The 22,169-nt window shown below is 36.9% G+C and overlaps 3 protein-coding genes across 3 annotated transcripts; 1 reads left to right on the forward strand and 2 right to left on the reverse strand.

Annotated features, from left to right (window-relative positions):
• Positions 1-130: 130 nt before the first annotated feature.
• Positions 131-12,376, reverse strand: rab30 (RAB30, member RAS oncogene family). The gene is made up of 5 exons (XM_007236727.4): positions 12,092-12,376; positions 8,195-8,293; positions 7,119-7,202; positions 6,655-6,838; positions 131-5,965 (listed from the first exon to the last, which is right to left on the reverse strand). Exons 2-5 carry the CDS (start codon positions 8,279-8,281, stop codon positions 5,715-5,717), a joined length of 606 nt encoding a protein of 201 aa, XP_007236789.1. The 5' UTR covers positions 8,282-8,293; positions 12,092-12,376; the 3' UTR covers positions 131-5,714.
• A 1,310-nt stretch (positions 12,377-13,686) lies between these two features.
• ndufc2 (NADH:ubiquinone oxidoreductase subunit C2) lies at positions 13,687-16,165 on the forward strand. Its single transcript, XM_049467340.1, has 3 exons — positions 13,687-13,954; positions 15,325-15,468; positions 15,941-16,165. The coding sequence occupies exons 1-3, from the start codon at positions 13,816-13,818 to the stop codon at positions 15,988-15,990; spliced, it is 333 nt and encodes a 110-aa protein (XP_049323297.1). The 5' UTR covers positions 13,687-13,815; the 3' UTR covers positions 15,991-16,165.
• Positions 16,166-19,205: 3,040 nt separating this feature from the next.
• Positions 19,206-19,878, reverse strand: thrsp (thyroid hormone responsive). The gene has a single exon (XM_007236729.4). The coding sequence runs from the start codon at positions 19,780-19,782 to the stop codon at positions 19,366-19,368; it is 417 nt and encodes a 138-aa protein (XP_007236791.2). The 5' UTR covers positions 19,783-19,878; the 3' UTR covers positions 19,206-19,365.
• Positions 19,879-22,169: the final 2,291 nt, after the last annotated feature.

Below are 22,169 nucleotides of genomic sequence, written 5' to 3' on the forward strand. Positions count from 1 at the left end.
TATTACTTATGACAATATGGTAATAATGTATAGTTACAGACATTAAAGCCTCCAATAATGCAACAATCCTGAATGAAGACAAGTAAGACAAATTCGACGTGCACAAAAACAATATCAGTACAGAACAAGATTAGTGGGATAACTTCATATTTAATTGGGACATGTTTTTATATTGACTTGCAGCCTACACACAGTGAGAAATAATAAAAACATGATACTGAGACCTAACTGTACAAAGTAAAATCTCTTTTCTCAAAACAAGAAATTCCGTAGTTCTACTGCAGAGTCTGGGTCTTTAGACATAACTCATGAGTAACAGTTTTCATCATTCTCACAGTTCAGATAGTCACTAAAAAGGAAACATTTGACAAATGTAACTGTTATAATAATAATACAAATTATACCCAACACTAATTAGAACATTTAAAATAAACTGAAATAAATATGATCAGTTTAAGGAATGGTGTTTGTGTTCTCTATATGTAAAGACATTTATCACTTTAAAGTATTGTTTTAAAAATGAAAAAAATATATATAATCATAAGAATAAGAAAACTGTATTCTTTTAATAATACTATTCTGGAAATTATGGCCTAAACATATAAAAGAAAGGGCTAAAGTCCCACAGTAATACAAAACAAAAAGTTACAATATGACAAAAGTCTGTGAAATAAAGCTAGACAAAATACCTGACAAAGAGCATATTGTGCATGGCACGACATAAAACATATAAGAAAAAAAATAGTCTATATACAAAATTAGAAAAGGTTATCACATTGAAATAAATGTGTTAATAGAAAATATGGCCATTGGGGTAAACAGCTTAAAAGGCATGAATGTTAACTAAATAAAACAAAAGCAAAACAAAGCTAGCGCTTAATAAAAAAAAAGGAATATCTTTGTTTTATAGCAGATTGTGTTATTTATGGATTTGGAACATACATTTTGTGGATGGTTGAGAATTACTACATAAAATGTTTGAATCCTTTATCACAGGTAACACAGGGCATTAGAGACAAGGCAATAAATGGCCTGTGCAGGATCTATGAATCTATGAATTTTGTTAAAGAAAATCAAAATGAAATGCTTTTTAGCAGCAAGTGAAACATTTGAAAAGTCTATAAAAGATGTAATTCACAGTTCCATTGTAATACAGGTGCAAACAACCATACGATAGAGTCAAGTCAACATGGAGGTACACTTTCCATATTTTTTTTTTCTTTTCAAACTCAATCAAGATGCACAACACTGTTCAAGAAAAGGGCAGCGAACATACAAAAGTCATACTTTAGCACATCACATTGTGGAAAAGAAAAAAGGAAACAATTGCCATTACTCTGCTTGATGTGATGAAGTGCCGTATATATGTGCTGACAATAATTGAATATGTAACAATCGGATGTAACAAGATTCTCCACACACACACACACACACACACACACACACACACACACACACACACTTACTCCCAGGTCAAACGCTTTAAAACAGTGCTGAATAAATGACAAAAAGTTTAGTACCAAAGCTTCACTAAATAAACAAAGCTTCCCATTATACTGTAGAATGTAATATATACGGATATTAAATGGTTTAAATGGGATAAAGGCAGAATTATGTTAAAACTACTGGTATGAGAGCTAAAGCTGGACTTAAATAGCTGTTTAAACATGTAAAACATGAGTGTGGCTCACATGTCAGGCTGAGCAAATTGGTTACATTTTGATGATGCAAGTTCTATCGAGCTAATGCTCTGTAGAATTGATGATCACAAGTCCCTTTCTTGGTTTACCACAGATTACATCAGGAGTCATCCAGAGAAACATGTGAACAAGACTCTTACACACCTTTTCAATAAAGGGAAGCAGAGTGTGTTCAGTTTTAAGGACAGTGTGCAAATATATAGCCTTGATTCCCATACTTCATAACTCTTATACAACTACAGCCCTGCATTTTCCCTGCTCAAACACACACAAATTATATTATGGATTATTAAAAGGGTAATAATGATTAAATACTAACCATTTTCACTCTTTGACAATTTTGGCCACATCTGGCAGGTGTTCTTTAAATTGTGTCATAAATTGAAATGAATATACCAATAGAAATGCTTTTCATTCGCCTGTAAATTGCCACTTTTTTAGTGTTTCGCTTGTGTTGCATTAAAAAAAGCATTTTATAATACACTTCTTGTATGGAGTAGATTTCAGGCCTAAATTAACATAGCAAGGAGAGACCACAAGATCAAAATGGTGATGCAGCAAACTGTAGGAGGTTCTTTATACTAACAAATGATGACAGAAAGATATAAAACAGTCCATGGTGCAAATTGTAATATTTTGTTGTTTTGGCTGTGTTCTCCAGTATACTGGATTTGAAGAGAAGCCATGTTTAGATTGTTATAAAATCTAGATTGTAATTTGTAATAAAAATCAGAGTAAATTCCAATTAAAAAAAATTCCAGACAGGAATTAAGCCTAGTTGTCCACTATATTTTTCCGTTCAATTTAAAATCTCCATTCAAAATGCTGTTAAGTCTAGGCTTAATTCCTCTTTGGGAAACTACCCCAAAGTGTTTAGTAACTAATAAGAGACACTCGCTGACAGATATGTGCACTCAGATAATAAATATAACACAGAAGAGACACTTAAAAGTGACATTTCCCCAGGACCCCATGAATATTTAATGAGGTTAAAGAGGTTTAATTGTGTCTAAACAGTGCTAATGACCATGAGTTTAAACTGCTAACTGCTGGCATTCAGTGTTTAATTCAACCTGATTAACAACCATATTACTCTGTAATACATAAGCAACAGAACAGCCATACAGGCCCAAGCCATGGCACTACCTCCACCATATTTCACAGATAACGATCATTGTCAGTTTTTTTCCTCCAATACGTTTCCTCTTTCCATCACTCTGGTACAAATGAATTATAGTCTCACCTGTCCCAGAAGTCAAAGCATATTGTGTTCTGTCAATCAAAATGTAACCTGGGCTTTCTGTTCTTGAGGCTTATCACTAGATTGTATCTTGAAGTGATGCAGGTATATTCTTCTCTTTATAGTACACAGTGACACATCTGTGCCCACAACCTGCAGGTGAGAGATTTTTCTCAATCATTGATTGATAATATTCTCCATACATCTAGTCCTGTGGTCTCTCTCATTCTTAACAATGTAAAGTACGGATTATTATGATACAAATTTAATGTTTTATGATGGCCTAAACTCCTTAAAAACCAACAAAGCAACAATGCAAATCACACCAATCATGAACTCAACCCAAACTGAATGTAAATGGAGTGTAATGGTATAAGTATTTATATGGACTCACCATACGCGGGTAACAGTCTGTGCATGATATGCACTATTTGGGTAAATAGGGTATTTTCACAAATGTGCATGCCACTCAGAAACCTTAAGGTATAATAATATGTTCAAGTGATGTCTGAAACTGGTAAATACTGCTTTTACCACTATCAATTGTGCACAAACAGCCAATAATGTGCCAAACTCGGGATACAAAATGATGCACAAGTTGACAAAATGTGCAGTATACTGTGAATATTGCCCTTTTTCCCTTTCACATAGTCATTATTTAGTATACATTTTCTGGTCTTTTTACTTATTTGGCCGAATATCGATATACAGCTCTGGAAAAAAAAATAAGAGACTACTTAAAAATGATAAGTTTCTTTGATTTTACCAAATTGAAAACCTCTGGAATATGATCAAACTAAGTGCTTGAATTTTTGCACCAGGAGTGGCATAAAGTTATCCAAAAGCAGTGTGTAAGACTGGTGGAGAAGAACATGCCAAGATGCATGAAAACTGTGATTAAAAACAAGGGTTATTCCACCAAATATTGGTTTCTGAACTCTTAAAACTTTATGAATATGAACTTGTTTTCTTTGCATTATTTGAGGTCTGAAAGTTCTGCATCTTCTTTGAGCTTTGAATTTCAGCCATTTCTCATTTTCTGCAAATAAATGCTCTAAATGATAATATTTTTATTTGGAATTTGGGAGAAATGTTGTCCGTAGTTTATAGAATAAAACAACAATGATCGTTTTACTCAAATATATACCTATAAATAGCAAAATCAGAAAAAACCTGATTCAGAAACTGAAGTGGTATTTTTTTCCAGAACTGTATATAGTAACAACCTTTACTTCACACACTACAGGCCAATTTATCTACCTCATGGGGGCACTATACGACACCAGATGGAATAAACTGTAACTTGTATAAATGTCTTCTTAAATATAACAAAAAAGAGCCTGGGTTAGTCTTTTTTGTTCCCTCTTGTTTGTACCTTAGCTTACCTAACAATACAGTAACAGAGCACTTCTTAGGATAACTGTTTTATTCCTTGTGGATAAGTCTATTCCAAAACAGCTGAAGTTTATGCCAAATTTAATCAGTGTGGCCACATTCCGTCACACATTTGAATTAATACAGCAGTCTGTATTTTAACCTCATGGTCATTGTTTCACAGTCCAAATCCATTATGCCAAATCCACAAAGCCAAAAGTACAAAAATTGCACCACTGTCCAAAAACCTACACACTGCATTAGTCTTCATTTACACCACATTAACATTAGGCCATTAGCCTATTAATGCACAAAACCACCTTCCACAGTGTTTTAGTGTTTACAACTGATTTGAATTGATGTTTGAGTGCACAAAGGGAAAGCTAAAAAAAAAATGCACTACAGCATCTTTTAGGGGTCATTGAACTTCTGCTTGCATCTAAAATTGGCTTGTGGAAACCTCAACTTAATCCAAGTTCAGCAAATTCATTAACTTGAGCTGAGCATCTGTAGACTGAATTAAGCTTGTGTTAGAATAGAGGCTAATAAGTGCGTGTCTAGTCTGGAATAAAACCTCTGAATCCAAAGAATGCACTTAAATCAAATCCGAATGAAGAAGAGCCTAGAGAACAAGAGTGTTCTGAGTCATGTTCTGGGATAAGACCAGAGTATATATAAAGTACATTTATTAAGTAATTTGACAAAGGAAAAAAATGATTAGTGTGTTAATGTGATTTCATAATGTATTATAGCATGTTTACTCTGTTTAACATGGTCCCTTTCCGGCACATTCTAAAATTGTCAAGCGATCATAAACCTAAATGAACTGGTTTATGTTTTGGAAGGGAATTCTGAATAATGCTTGAATTAAGAGTCATGACAGTGCTCCACCCTGCACCACACTGCGGTTTCTCTTTACACGAGTGGCAGATTTTCTGTGATTCAGAATGATGTGTCCCTGCTGGTAAAGACCTGCATTTTTGCTGAAATCTGTCACAGAATACACACATTGGCTTACACATCTTTAGTATTCTACTGAAGTGCATAAAATCTCATTGTCTGGCCTGTGGGTTTCCTTGTCAGTACTCCATATAGCAGTACTCGGTAAGAAGGCTGTTTTTTCTTTTTTTTTACGTCCTGATGTGTTTAGGAGCTTGAGTTCCCCTCAGTGGCAGCAGCATCCATATTATCTCCTCTTGACATTCTATACGTACAGTGAGTGGTTTTTAAAAAAATACCCCAGGGGTTCAAGTAAGGGTTAAGGAAGTATCCTAAACTTCAACTGTGGTGGTAAAGAGGAATCATCGCAACTACGCAGAGAACGTCAACAAGAACACCACCACCTTTTGTAGTCCTTGGGGAGAGGCCAGAGCCCTTCGCCAGATTTGCAGCCAAGTTCTCTAGTTGATGCTGCAGCAGCTTAGGTAATTGATGTTCTTCCCTTCTCCAGGCATGGGGGCAGCCTCGTTGTTGTCCAATGTGTTCTGCTTGGCTTCACGGATCAGTTCGCAGGCCAGGTCCAGGAAGAGTTTCTCCACATTGTCAGATTCTTTGGCGGATGTCTCCAGGTACAGCATGCTCTGGGCTTCAGCAAACTCCTCTGCTCTCTGTCTGTGGACCTCCCGCTTATCAGCCAAGTCAATCTTATTCCCTGTTGATGACAACAGAATGGTTAGATAGCTGAGCTGAGCACTGCATGCAACACAATCTCTGAACACTGAAAACCTGGACTCAGATAAAAGACTTAAAATAATAATCTCACTTATTTGATGTACTTATTCTGCCTGGCAAAATAGAGACTAGGGGTAGGGAATAGGGCTTTAAAATAATAAAACAACATTTCAGGGTATTTTTGCGATAACAATATTCTTGTTTTATTAAAGCCTTATTTAGTATAAATATGAAAAGTTATGTAATGACTTAAATCGCACTGTATTATAAGGCTCACTATCAATTTTTGGATCTTTTTTCATACATGAAGAGCACCAGATTATAAGGCAAATTTATAATAAGGGAGGGGGGGGTGGGCTTCTTTCAAAGTCAAACAAGCACTGGATGTTAATCTACCCAGATTTCTTTCCTAAAAAAATGTTTAAGTTAAGGTTAAGTTTAGATTTTCAATCATTTTAACAGCGCAGTGTGCATCAGCACTAGCCTCAGTTAGCAGTGCTTAGCGCTTGAAAAGGATGGAAACTGGAAAAAATACCTTCTATTTGGTTGTATTTTTTTTCTGGTAGTTAAAATTTTTTATTATCTACAAAAATTCACTTAAGTCCAAACTCACAAGGCCTATAAAGTGCCTTTCACCTAGTTTGTATAAAAGTGGTGAACATCTCTTACCAACTAAGATTGTCACCACTTGGTTATTGGCATACTGCTCGATCTCCCTCAGCCACTCCGGAAGGCAGCGGAAGGAGTCCTCGCAGGTGATGTCGTAGGTGAGGATGAGAGCGTTGGCACTGCGGTAGTAGCTCTGTGTGATGGAGCGGAACCTCTCTTGGCCTGCCGTGTCCCAGATTTGAAGCTGCACAAATCAGAAAATCAAATAATCAATGCAGCCATTTAGCAGCTGAACCAGGACTCAAAAAAGCAGTGAACCAAGTTTCCACTGCAACAAGCAACTGCAATGTGGAGTGAAACAGGACAGGGAGTAAAGTGCTGTTTTACCTGAACTATAGACAGAGTATTTAAAATCACTCAATCACTGTGAAGCATGTCTATGTCTTTTGTAAATAAAGAAACCACTCATTATTCATAGGTAAAGATGGTACAACATGTAAACCCTGACCTTTTATGATACATACCTTTACTTTCACCCCTTTTATTTCCACAGTTTTGATCATGAAATCAACCCCGATTGTGGCTCCTTGACCAGGTGGGAACAGACCCTAAAGCCATTTAAATTAAACAGAAAATGCAGCACAAATGAGCATGTCTAATAAATATGAACCGCTTACACAATATACAAAATGTTAAGCCTCTCATTACAGCATGATAAAATTATACAAGTCTCTAAAGGGTCCAAAATCCTGCCAATAATTTCTGTTTCTGCTCTGCATGGGGGAGGCTGCTACAGTGTGTGGGTGTTTAAACTGCATCCCCCTCATTCGTGAAGCTTTAAAGCAATATCTCACCTAGAAATGCAGTGACAGCTCACAGTAAGCGAGATAACCCTTGTGTAATCTTTACATTCTGTCCTTTTACGTACTCCTAAGGGTCAAAAATTGACTTAAAATCGATCTGTGTTCTGTGGTAATGGTTCATACAGTCTTTAACCAAGAAATTTCCATGACTTTTCCATGTCTTCAAGGCAAATTTTCATGACTATACGTTTTTTAAAACATCAGTCGAGACATGGACAATAAAATCAGAATTTAACTAAAACTATAATCAAATAAGCAATAATAAAAAAGCAATAATGACACAATCTTCAACAATAAATTCTTCAGATCAATAGATGAAATAAAAAAAAAAAAAACACAAAGATTTGTAAATTGCAAATTTTCATGACTCTTCCAGTACTTTCTGGGTATGTATTTTTCCAAAACGTATTCTGTTGATCTATTCCAGGTTTTTCATGAGTGTACAAACCCTGCATGCTGTACAGCTTTCATGGTAGTATGAACAAACTGGGTGATGTTTTGCTTTTTTTAAGGTTGCAGCCATGCAAGGAAAATGGACAAAGCGCTCAATCTCAAGCTGAATTCTTTTTATTTCTTGCTGTTCAAGAGTGGCAGGTTATTTTTGATCCTTAATACAACACGAGGATTAAGAACAGTCTCTGCCTAATGGCACAAAAGCCTTTCTCAGATAGGAAGTAAAAAAAAAAAACACTCCATTCCATTAGGAAATTACATTCAAAAGACACAAGAGGACTGACCTGAGTGAAGCGTCTGACGAGGCAGGTTTTGCCCACTCCTGCATTTCCTATCAGCACGATTTTAAAAAGGTAATCATAATCCTCCATGGTCACACGTAGCTGAAAAGTGAGGAGAGAGAGAAAGAGATAAAAATAAACATTGTGTTTCGTGTTGAGAGCTGTATGAAGGATTCTGTGCACCTTATTACATCTCAACTCAATGTGATACTTAATATAATCTGTATCCATCTCCCATTACTTTAACTGCCTGTAAATATTTAATGCAGCAAGATTGTCCTTACAGTCTACACAAATGGCTTATTTCCACAAATTAATTTAAAATTCACCTAAATGACATTTAAAGAACTCATATCCAATATTCCATTGCTGTCACACAAAAACCTTGTAGCTCCAAATGGAATTTGTACCAGAGAAGATGGAATGAAAGTCAATTAAAATAAATTTGGAACCATTTCTATTGGTCCAGTTAATAGTTTGGGCACATCTTAACTAGGGCTGCACAAAAATATACCATGCATTTTTTTTTTTTCTATGATACTTAAAATCTATTTAAAATAGCTATTTTCACCAGATTACTTAAAAGTCAATTATATAGCATGTCACAATAAATAATGCATTCCATATATTCAATATCAGAGGAAATGAATAATATTAGGCAGATATAATTTGACTTTATTGAAAATGAAAATAGAATACTGTGCATTTTCGTTTGATATCCAACAACAAAAACGCGTTTTTAAATTGTATTTTTTCACTGCCTATCACATTGCATATCCTAAGACGTGACTATTGCACTAGTGCAACACTGAAACAATATATTGTGCAGCTTTAATCTTACTATCAGGATTACACCTGGATAAGACCAAATCACATAAAAATACAAGTGTAAACACACCCATAGGTCATTTAAAACATTAAATACAAATCAAACCTGCAGTCTGCAATCTAGAGATCTAAAGGAGCTATGGTGCAAAATTGGTGACCATTTTCATAAAATGATACAGACTGTTTTTGTTGTTACTGCACCTTTAAGACATATATGTAAATAATATCTGATCTGATCTGATCGATCAATGCAGCTGAACTGATTGATGTAGGTTCAATAAATGGAGGTGTGTTGATTTTAATCACAAAAAAGCAGTTGAAGGCATATTTACATTATACTACTGAGCATGATGTCTATTTTCCTCCACACTGTCTGAACTGTAAACTAGAATTCTATCAAGCATGAATTTAAGGCCACTACAAACTCCCAAAATGCACTTGTAATGTTTAGTGCACTGCGAGATTCTTTGTTCCTAAGCAACTAACAATGAAACATAATGAAGCTGAAGATGTTTGCTCATATAAGCAAGTGACAGTTTCAGCCGCAGAAGTGATCACTACAGTGAAATAAATGTCACATATTTTCCCATGTAGTTCATATGGCTTATTTATAAAATGGTCTAACAAATCAATTATTATTCCATGAACCGCCCAATATTTGATAATATTGAGAAATTGGGTTGTGTGTGTTTTAAGCTGTAAACACAGATCACATGTTTGTTTATGCAGCCAGTGCTGACACATGTCTATGATGAGGAAGTGTGAAAATTCAGTGTTTTAGCGCTACTTAGTAAACTACACATTCCTTCCCTGTGTAAAGCAATACTAATGAGACAGTAGAGATCCAGTACTACTGTTTTTGAAATTAGTTTCTATATATGGAATACATGGACCAGGTAATCAAAGAAACATAAACAGTGTTTATAAATAAAAACTACAGTCCTTTATTATAGTAACATGCATACAGTCATATGAACAATTGAGACACCCTATGACATCTTCTGTCTTAATCACATCTAAACATTTGATCTCTTTTAAACAATATAGAGAGATGGCAGAATTTGAAATAAAGATAATTAATACATTTTTCTTTTAAAAATTTGTTTAAAATGTTTAGCATTTTTTGTAAGGAAAAAAAATGGACACTCACATTTATTAATAGGTAAAATGTGTGAAATCAGAATCAGGTGCAGAACATCAGCTGCAGATGAACAGACCATGATTAGAGATGATCTTGGAGGAGTCTGTCTCATTTAGTTTGGTTTGATCTTGATTGTTATTGAAAGTTTGAGAATTACCATGACCAAAAGACCCAGATGCCTTCAGAAAGACGACTGTAGATACATGTACAAGTCTGAAAAGGGTCTTTAATAATTCCACTAATTTATGAGAGAAAAAAATGCTCACATGGGCAAATCAGGCATTCCTAGTCAGGTACAGACCACAAGATGTTGAAAGAAGCCTCCAACGAACCTAAACTGTCATTACAGGACCTACAGATGGCCCTTAGCCAATATATTTGAAACCCTTGCTGTGGGGAAAGTAATTATGGCAAATATGGCAAAACCAAAGTTTGCTAGAGAACATTTAGACTAAGACCAAGAGCTATCACCAGTATGTGTTAGGCAGTTAAGTCCTGAAACTTGCACTGATTTTCTTTTGACAGTGAGTGCAATACAACATAGGCCATTTACAGACTCACATTTCCACATTAAAGGCTTTTTCTTTTGATTATACACACTACATGGTTCATATATCATGGGAAAACACATTTTCAGAACACATTATTCTTGAGCTGCATGCAACATTCAGAACAGATTAATGCAGGTGCATACAGCAGAAATCTGAATGAAAAAGACAGAAACAGAAAGAACACTGCCCACATATTTGGTTTTTGGTATTTCTTTGATGTGCCTCTTTTTTGTCTTTGTATATCCTCTTGCTGTTGTTGTTGTTGTCTGAGAATTGCTCCAGAAGCACTGATAAGAGCAAGAAGCCGAAACATTTGCTCAGTTTGTTTCTGGCCTTGTACTTTTTTGTGCTAGATTTCATGGCATTATAAAAATAAAGCTATATGTTTTTGATAGACTTGTCTGACTTTTAAACAAACAGTGTGCAGGCAATGCTTTTTCCATTTCAAACCACATTTAATCCCATTTTGGAAATCAGTGAAAGAAATTCATTAAGATCCTGTTTTGTCATTTATTAGAAACACAAATCTATCAGATATAAAGTGCTGAACTGTAATCATGGCAACATGTGCCCCCTCCCCTTCTGCAAGTGAGGTGTTGCTATGGGCAGAGCCTTCTGTGCCTGTGTTTTAAATGGTCTGGTTGCCAAGGCCTATGGCAGGATGCTGAGAGGACTGCAATAAAGAAACAAGGGATATAAAGAAGAAGGGGCCTAGAAAGACTCGCCAAGCCAAGACTAGTCAACACACACACATTCACACACACTCTCTCTCTCTCTCTCGCTCTCTCTTTTCTGTAGGCACAAAAATGCACACAGATATTTGCCTAAATTAGCCTACACTTACTGCTATCTAGCTAATTCAATAGCATTAGTCTCCTATTATTTAGATAACTAGGTAACTTAAGCTGGTTAGCCACGTTAGGACATTTTTTACATTAACTGATTTATCTCTTGTTAGTTTTCTTTTTAATCTATTTAATGTCAAGTGTTTTAGTTAGTTATTAGCTGTTTTAGCCAGCAAACAGCTAGCTAACCTGCAGGAGCCATTTCAACCCTGTGCACTGATTTACTGCCTGAATTTCTGCATCCATAACTGCTATTAGCAGCATATTTAGGACTCAGAAAATGGAAAGTCTGCACTGACTAAAAGCGGCCTCGTATCCCCCCTGTTTTCTATCTCTCCTGCAAATATTGCTTCTTTCCCCCAATCTGCAGGAGGGAGAAAAACAACAGCAGGCACCCCGCTACCCTGCTAGCCAGTTAGCAAACTGCATTCATCCCCACTCGGATTGATCCAGGCTGTTTACTCAGCCAGTCTTCTCTATATTCTCTATAGTGCTACATTATATTATATATTATATTAAGCGTAGCTGAACTCACCGAGTGTAGGGGATTCACCCCAGTTAACGGGTTATTCCACAGGCATCCAGCCTCCCCAGGAGGTTCTTATACAAGACCTTACTGAAATCCCTCAGTCTGGGTTTCTGCTCCCTCTGATTGCAGAGTTTCCTTCGCTTTTCATCATGACATCATCACGCCTGCCGCTGGAAACCCGAGCCGCTAAACATGGGAGACAGTGGAGCAGCAGTGAATTCTGGGAAATGGAGTTCACATCCCACTGAATGTGATTGAGTTCGTGTGTGTTTTCTTATATGACCATGACATGAAAAGTTTATTATAGAGATCTATTTTTAGTATAATAAGAGTATAATATTAAGGCCTTGCTCCCATTATTGTGCTGATGTACGGTGGCCGAGAAAGCCCAACGCAGTGCAAATTGAAAAGCGCTGCAAAAGCACAAAACACATCCATCAAAATTACAACACAGGCGCAGCAAATAGAAAAACGTGCTGCAAATAGAAAAACGCACTGCAAATACAACCACAACACAACGGAAGTGAGTCACAACACAACGGAATTTTCCCGGGGGACCTTAAAAGATGCTGTACCAGCTAAGCTGCGTCTTCAGTAACGTCTCGGACTTCACTATGTGTACAAAGGACAATAAGTGGCAAACAAGGCGTTTTGTGAAGCAGAACTTTTAATAATATGCACACAACCGTGGCAATCACAGGTAATAAACATAACTTACTTTTCAGAAGCTTGTTTGCCACTTATTGTCCTTTGTACACATAGTGAAGTCCGAGACGTTACTGAAGACGCAGCTTAGCTGGTACAGCATCTTTTAAGGTCCCCCGGGAAAATTCCGTTGTGTTGTGACTCACTTCCAGCGCGTTTTTCTATTTGCAGCGCGTTTTTCTATTTGCTGCGCCTATGTTGTAATTTTGATGGATGTGTTTTGTGCTTTTGCAGCGCTTTTCAATTTGCACTGCGCTGGGCTTTCTCGGCCACCGTACACTGATGGCCCGCACAGGGGTTATTTATTAGGAACAGAAGCAGCCGCTACTGTTTGTTAAATGAGGTACAAATAGGTCTAAATAATTTAAGAACTACTTATTTGTAAGTACGAATTGCATATTGTTCACTCAAATAAATGTGCTCGCTCGAATTAAAGCAAATGTCAGAACATATTAGAAATTATGGATTGGATTACTATTTAATATTTTTACCTAAGGCCCCACTGAAGGTCTGCATAGTCTGTGCTATTACTATAATTGTATTCTTTTGTTCATATATACATAGATATTGTTTTATATATCTCTTATATATTTATCTTTATATATATATATATATATATATATATATATATATATATATATATATATATATATTTGGTGGAATAATCTTGTTTTTTAATCGCAGTTTTCATGCAGTTTTCAGTGTGTCTTACACACTGCTTCAGCTTGGTTTGATGGCTTGTGATCATCCATCTTCCTCTTGATTATATTCCAGAGGTTTTCAATTTGGTAAAATCAAAGGAAATCACAAATATATTTATTCTGTAACATATTTCAGAAAATAGCTAGCTGTCTATTTAGTTCCACTGTGAGCTACAGGCCGGAACCTTTTATAGAAAGGTCGTGTTTCCATGACGGACGGTAATCTGGTGCGGTGCCCCCAAACAGTGTCCTTGGTGCGAGAGGTGTTGTGCTAACGGGTTAATTCGGTCTTTACCGGAGGGGTCTCTGATCTGATCCGTGAATATGAAGCTTGACCTCGATGAGGCGAAGGTTCTCCCGCCTCCAGGGATCGTTAACAGGAACTCGGTGTGGCTCGGCTTCTGCGGCTGGATCACAGCGGTGCTGAATAACAGCTATAGCCGCAGGCCCGCACTGAAGGCCGGTGAGTATCCAGCTTCCCCGCTCCCCCAGTCTGCTGCTCAAATGTATACATTTAACTAACTTATTTAATAGAATTATTCTTTAGCTAGTATGAGCTGTACTATTATTACACTGTATTAAATCTAATAAAAATAATATCATTCTTCAATTCTTCTGAATGGAGAGTTCACACAGGAATAACAAATAATGATAAAAGTCACCATCACAATATTTTTTATAGTATATAACGGTCTTATAATAATATACAAGGCCAATTGTTAACGCCGTATTTTGATTTATATTAATAAATATAATTAATTAATAATTTACCCATGCTTCATGAGTTCTAGTGTTCTCCTAAAGCAAAAATATTACCTCAGAATGTTGTGGAAAAAGGGTTCCCTATAAACTATAACTGTCTATAAAACTGGTAAAAGTACACAGTATCAAGTAGCAATTTGTATACAGATAACCATGGTAAAATAATTTATTTAAATAATTATTTAGCCCTACACTTGAGTGAAAGTACCACCTAATTAGTCTTAAGGTCATTGCTGTCCAATTTAAAAACAAGCTTACTATCTACATTGTCAATTTCTTGATACATTTCTTAAAATTACCTGAAATAAATACTTTTTATTATTTTTTTTATTTTTTGACTTCCCTGTTTTTTTCTGTATTATTCATTTTGTTTTATTATTATTATTATTATTATTATTATTATTATTATTATTATTATAAATAAAATCAGACATTTAACAGGTAACTTACTTTTTCTTCCTTCATATTAGCAGAAATGCAGCTCTGAAAAAAAATAGGAGACCACTTCAGTTTCTGAATCAGTTTCTCTGATTTTGCTATTTATTGGTATATGTTTTATGAGTTAAACGAACACTGTTGTTTTATTCTATAAATTACAAACAACATTTCTCCCAAATTTCACATAACAATATTGTCATGCAGAAAAAAACGAGAAATAACAAAAAAGATGAAGAGCTTTCAGACCTCAAATGTTGCAAAGAAAACAAGTTCAATCAATTTTTGGTGGAATAACCCTGTTTTGGAATCGTAGTTTTCATGGATCTTGGCATGTTCTCCTCCACCAGTCTTACACACACTGCTTTTGGATAATTTAATGCCACCCCTGGTGCAAAAATTCAAGCAGGTCAGCTTGGTTTGATGGCTTGTGATCATCCATCTTCCTCTTGATTATTATTTCAGAGGTTTTCAATTTGGTAAGATCAAGGAAAAACATTATTAAAAATCTAATTTTTTCAGAGTTGAATGTTTTGCAAAAATAACCTGAAATACTGCCACCCCTAAATTGCATGAGAACCTAGAGTGTTTTGATGTAAATAACCTATTGAATATTGATTCTGAATGTCTCTGCAGGTGTTCACCGACAGGCATTGTTCGTTACTGTTGGCTGGGTTCTTGGCTACTATTGCACGAAGTTTGAAAACTATGTGTACGCCAAGTTAGACAGAGACATGAACGAATATGTCCAAATACACCCTGAGTTGTTCCCACAGAAAGGTAACGGCCATCAGAATTGTATCCACTAGCTTCTCTTGTGTACTCTGTGTCCAAATGTATAATACATTCATTCAGCTGCTTTGAATTGCACGAATTGCTGACACAGATGCGAAATTGTAGAAAACAGACAAGCATTGAATATAAAATGATGCTCTGGTGCAGATAAATGTGAATCTGTTGGCACGATGAGTGTTTTATTGCCCTTATTTAGTCCTTTGGGGATGGGATGAGTTGGGGTGGTGATATTTCAACATTCTGTCCTCAGTAACACTGTTCAGATGAGACAGATGCTCCAACAAAAGCAGAATATTTTCCAGTTTTAGTCCATATAGCGTCAGTTTTATTTTCTTTCTCATTATATTACCTTTATTCATTATTGATGTATCATATCTAGTAGTGACCAGTATTCCATGTTTTACACTAAATACTACTATGAGGTCTTAAAAAATCGTTCTTTTTCTTATTGTTTTAGAAAAGAAGACATTTGCAGAGATTGTGGAGCCATTTCATCCCATCCGTTGAGTGGACCTGGTTGTCACACCTGTGACATATGTGAAGAACATCCTGGAAGTTTGCTTGTCAATCTCCACTTATCTTTTGATACTGTGGCACAGCTTTCCAAAATTATACAGTGTATCATATTGATTCATTCTTAAATATGTTATTTCTAATATTTCATTAAACAATTAAAAAACAACATATATTGTTAATTGAGTATTCTTCCACATTTACATTTATCCGTGGTGAGTACATGAAAATGAAAATGCTTATGTTCTCTCACAAATTTAGGGGCATGTTGGGTGGCATGGTGACCTCTGTCTGGGTAGTTTTCATGTTCTCCCCTTGTCTGTGTGGGTTTCCTGCAGGGACTCTGGATTCTTCCCACAGTCCCAAAAATTAAAAATGGTGATCAGGTTAAATTGGATATTCTAAATTGCCCAGAAAATTGGAGACACTGTGCTGGGTGAACTTTTCAGTGCCTGATGCAGTCCTCCAGGTGGACGGTCGTTTTTGGTTAAGAGCATGCTGTGCGCGATCAACTGCAGTTTCTCACTGGTGTGTGTGTGTGGAATGTACAGTGCATCCGGAAGGTATTCACAGCGCTTCACTTCTTCCACATTTTGTTACGTTACAGCCTTATTCCAAATTGTGTTAATTAATCTCTTTCCTCAAAATTCTACACAAAATACCCCATTATGACCATGTGAGTTTTAAAAACAATTAAAAAAAAAAACGTATTGACAACCTTTCTGGATGCACTGTAGTTGTAAGCGTCCTTCAGTGCCAGAAATGTGCTATATAAGTGTAATTGTAAGCATCATAAAGACAGCATCATTCGATCTCTTTAATTGGATTGTAATGTTGTGCAGTAAGGAAAATCATGTGAAATATTTCTAGCATTTGTGCAGTTGTTGATTTTTCAGTCTGGTTTGTCTGATTCTGTTCATCGCTACAGAAATAGTGTCAGGATTCTGTTTTTTCTTGTTGTTGCCCACCCTTTCTTTAGCTCAGCATTTGGATTTCCCACTAGGTGGCACCATTTAAACGGTTTAGAATTTAAGAAAGACGTGATGCAGAGTTAATACTGTTTGTGTGTGAAAAGCTGGATCACACATGTGGTCTTTTTTTATGTACATGGCACTGTAACAGGATCACATTTGAATCTAAAATGTTAGTTCTGATTTACACCACAGCTGTGTGAAGCATTCTGAACAGCTAGATCAGGTTTATTGTGACTGTTTATTGTGACTTTTAGATCAATCCAAATGAAGATTTTTCATAAAGGCATGCTATGGGGGGCTAATCATGTCGATTACTGATTACTGATACCATCCCCCCGCCCGCCCATGTGGAGTGCTACAGACAAGCAGCTCTCCAGCCCAGAAGGTTGATGAACAAACTTGCAGAACAGTAGATCTCAAAGCAAGATGAAAGGAGAAAAAATAAACACACAGCCCAAGTGGGTTCGAAAACGGGTGAAAAACGGAAACAGTTGGAAAATGAAAACGGGTGGGAAGCGAAAACGGGTGGAAACAGATTTCACGCAAAGCGTTAGCGAGGAAGACAACAGGCAGGGTAAAGGGTCCGTGTACATTTTGTGTTTAAACGAAAAAACGAGCCGCTTTTTTCCCTCCCATTTCTTCCGCTCTCTATTCAGTTCAAGAATCAAATGGTCAAAATGTAAACGGACCGGACCCTGTACACTGTCAATGTCAGTGTACAGGTTCCCCTATCCATGCCAGTACACAAGGAACATAAGAGAAAACAAATCTGCATTTTTATGGGCCTCTCTCTGTACTCGGGCCCTGGGTAGTTAGGTCCACTTTTCCCCCACTACTACGCCCATGAGTGTCCCTTTAGTGTAGTCCACACTAATACTATAAGGTATATAGTTAACATGATTACCCTAAGCTTTGAAAAAATATCAGTAAACTGCAACTATATGTGACTGGGGGGGCAATGAGGGGACAAACAAGAATAAATCCTAGTTTTGGAATACACATCATTTTAAATAGAGATTTGCCATGAAAGAGATAATTTAGACTAGCATTAAGCTTACCCTTTGTCTGAGAAACTGACCTTACCTGTCCAGTGCTAACCATACATTAAAAAATTCATATTTAAGCTCAGTTTATCATTACTTACTAGGTTTTCAGTTACAGAATGATTTTGAAAAGACATAATCTTGCAGAGTCACTCATTTGCAAAACTGCAACTAGATTCTATTTGACATTATTTCCCATAATGCTCATGGTGGAATTTTTCTGTTGAAACTGTTGAACAGTAAAGCACAAACTAAAGCAGTTTTTTGCCACAGCTACACTAATTGTGTGCAGTAATTTGTTTATCTCACCTTTTGGCTATTCACAATGAACAAAACAAAAAAAAACTTACGATAAACACAGTTGAATGTATGGGATGTCATTTAGTGAGGACAGAAAAAAAAAGAATTAAAAAGTTTCTTTCTTCAGATCTTTATAAATACTGATGTCAGGGATTGATTGAGAGTTGGGGGTGTATGCGAATGTAGGGTTAATGTAGCTTTTTACTCACAGTGCAATAGTTTTCTAAATAGACAAATATTATGGCTGTTAGTGTGGAGCCCAGCACTTAATAAAACAAAAATGATGTTGATTTCTAAAATGGACTTTTAAAAGTATTGCTGAAATGTGCTGTATACTTTTTTTAACCCTAACTATGAATGAAGTAGACCCTGAGGTCTTCTGTTTGAAACAGGAAGACATGGAATAGAAGAGCTAGAATTATACAATTATTATAGAGAATTTTACACATTATGCCTAATGCATGTCAGGGCTACATTAGCCCATTAATGTCCTTACCAAGAAAAAATAACTTTGCTAGTTTGGGGTCTTTGCTAGTATTTTAAATATACACCTATAATGTTTGTAAATCGAAAAAAAAGCAATTAAAATGCAATGCAATTCTAACTTTAACATTTGTGATTCTTTTAAGTAGCCATTTTTAGCTTTGATAGTAGATCTGCACACTCTTGGTATTTTCTCAGTGGCTTCACCTGAAAAAGTTTTCTCAATTTTTTGAATGGTACCGTATATGCTTGCATTTGAAAATTTCCTTAAAATGAACCGTGTCTGGAATGAGTTACTTGTTTCTGACTTTCTTAAGACAAAGTGATCCTTTCTATCAGATATAGTGACTCAGACTGTGCATTCAAATGTTGCAGAGAAGTTTACAAAGACCCAGACAAAGAGATGAACTGAGTGAAATAATGATTTTATTGCACATGACATTCTTCTCAAGTAGTGTAGAGCGTTTCATGTAAACAGATATTTGTCAACAAAAACCACATCGGAAATCATTGATGACATTATCGCAGTTGTTGCAGACAACAGATCTTATTTGGAAATGAAGTCCAGTTCAGTTTCCAATGCCGATAACGTCCAGGTATTTCTCTGTGAGATTCTGTGACTTCTTTGTTAGGGTGGTCATCACCGAGAAGAGGCCCCGCAGATGGAAGTAGAAGAACGCCTCTGGATCACCTTCTAGCAGTGGCTCCAGGCTTTTGTGCAGAGCTGTGTTCTTCTTAACCTTGCTGTCATCGTGGGCCACGAGTCCACTTTCCACGGTGTTCCTGATGGCCTTCAGCAGGTGATAGCTCTCGTACAGGTCCATGCTGTTCTCCGCAGCCTCAGAGTCCTCGACGTCATCGGACGGAACGTCTCTGAGCAGGCTGGGCAGCAGGATGGTCTGCTCCATGTTGTTCACCACTGAGCTGTAGCGCTTGAGCTGCAGCAGCAGGGAGTTTCTGTTCAGCTTGGTCTCGGCGTACTGCATGATCGACAGGGAAGGTCCAGGCAGCTCCTGCTCTGATGGAAAGGCGGTGTTGCGGCTGAGAGAGCCTGAGTAGTGCAGTGCAGAGTGAGTGAGCTGGTGTTCTTTTATAGTGTGTGGCGCTGGGAGGAGGGCCTGCCACCCAGTCCTGTTGCGTAAACACTGGGATCTGATTAGACTGGAACATTGCGGCTCTTCTGGGATGAAGCAACCGCCGCTTACATTATTTGAGTTTTTACAGACTTACATTTTGGCTGGACGGTGTCAAGGCCATTGAGCTCGCTGTAGGACACTGACCCCAATGTGCGTGTTCAGATCATACCATGATTTGTCGCAAATCATGTACAGTATGCACACTACTCCGCTGACTATTCAGACCCTATTCAGTCCTGTAATCTGTTTCTCTGCATACTTTATTACCCTCTTTTTACATTACCCTGGTGTTCAATGCTCAGGTCCCCACTGGACCACCACAGAGCAGCTATTATATGGGTGGTAGATCATTCTCTGCACTGCAGTGATATTGGAATCGTGGTGGTGCGTTGATGTGTGTGTGTTCAAGAGAATTGAACTCTGCAGTGCTGCTGGAGTTTTTAAACACTGTGTCCACTTACTGTTCATTGTATTAGACATTGTAGATCTAAAGCTGAGACAGAAGCACATCTGTTTATGTTGGTCATCTTCAAGTCCTTCAACATGGCCCAAAGTGGTCTTGGAACCTTGCCTGGTAGGGGTGAAATCATAGAAGGGCATTTTATGATATAGGTAGCACATCAGACTATTAGTCTTTTCCATGCTATCCTACATTCAGAATTCTGCCCCCTGTACTTCCCACACTACTCATACTGTACCTGCACTTTACTCACAGCTATTCTGTCACTCATATACTGTCACATTGGGCTATTTTCTCACCTCCACACACACACTTTAGATATCTGCACATCCAGTTTTACTTAGCATATTTCCTTGCAATATCGTTTGTCAGTATGTCTATAGTGTAAGTTATTATGTATATTGTTTATACTGTAAAGTTATCGTTATTATGTAAATATTGTTCTCTGCACAATTGTTTGGGAACCTGTACCCGAGTTTTTCGCTCACACATACACCTGTATTCTGTGACGTGACAATCTTGAATCTTGAACATCATCAAAATGCACGAGCAGGCTCTCAATCATCATGGGATGAAATTAGTTTGCTTGGGAATGTCCATATCTGTACAAGATGTGAGGTGATTTCTTGATGTTCTTGAGTGAGACTGAACTCTGGCCAGCGTTCTGCTGGTACAGCCACATGAATGATCAAATCAAATCAAATTTATTTGTATAGCGCTTTTTACAACTGGTATTGGCACAAAGCAGCTTTACAGAAACATGATTACAGGACAAAGAATCAGGCAAAACATTAAACATACAAAATACAGAATACAGAACCCCCAGTGAGTGCGGAGGCAAGGAAAAACTCCCTCAGAGCTGCAGGAGGAGGATATTCAGGAGTATAATAGCGCCACTAATGGCTTGGATGCAGTTAGTGTAAATATAAACTTGGATGTAATCTGTTGGAGACAGTGAGCAACTAGTCTGAGACGTTGCAAAAACTGGACAATGGACAGCGTACATAAACTGTACTATTCTTTTCAACAATGGAACATACAGACTTTAAACGTCCATTAAATTGTTCATGTTCGGGAGGATCTTGTATTGTTTTGCTCCTACTGAAGCATAGTTGTTTCATAAAGTGGCCAGTTACTTTTTTACAGTTTTCTTTGACTTGGGGTGGGTTTTTGTCATGGCATGTTCTTATATTGTCTGTGTGCTTATTACTTAGAGGTAATGCTTCAGCTACTGTTGTGGTAAAATATTAAGGTAATTAAAATATTATTAGAAAATCAAATGTATATCCGAAACAGAAAAAGTGCATTGTGTATAATTCAAAAAATTCTGCAATTATAAGTCAACCACGTTTTCATTGAATGCTACAATTGTCCACCCGTGTCACTGACCACCCAATTGCTGCAACAGAATGGACACATGCATGACAGGAAGTATAAAGTGATCCAATTGTGAAAAATTAATCTGTGTAGTTTTTCTTTTAGGTTTTCTGGCAGCTCAACCAAAAATAGCCAGACATTATTTTCCTTCCACGTTGCAGTCTGACAGCATGTCAAGGTAAATTTGCAAAAATATCCCGTAAAATGTGTACTTATTACTCTTCTGCATCTCTGATTAGCCTGTGTCCAAACTGGACACCAGTGTGAAATGTTGGCTAAAGCTTTTCAGGCATTCTGCCTTGGCTTTGGTAATCAGTGTAAGTGTGTAGCAATCCTGTTTCAAGGACCTCGCTGTTTTCACATGATAACTGAATGTAACACGTTCTTTTGGCAGTAGATT

This window comes from Astyanax mexicanus, chromosome 18 (assembly GCF_023375975.1).
Source record: "Astyanax mexicanus isolate ESR-SI-001 chromosome 18, AstMex3_surface, whole genome shotgun sequence".
Classification (NCBI taxonomy): domain Eukaryota; kingdom Metazoa; phylum Chordata; class Actinopteri; order Characiformes; family Acestrorhamphidae; genus Astyanax; species Astyanax mexicanus.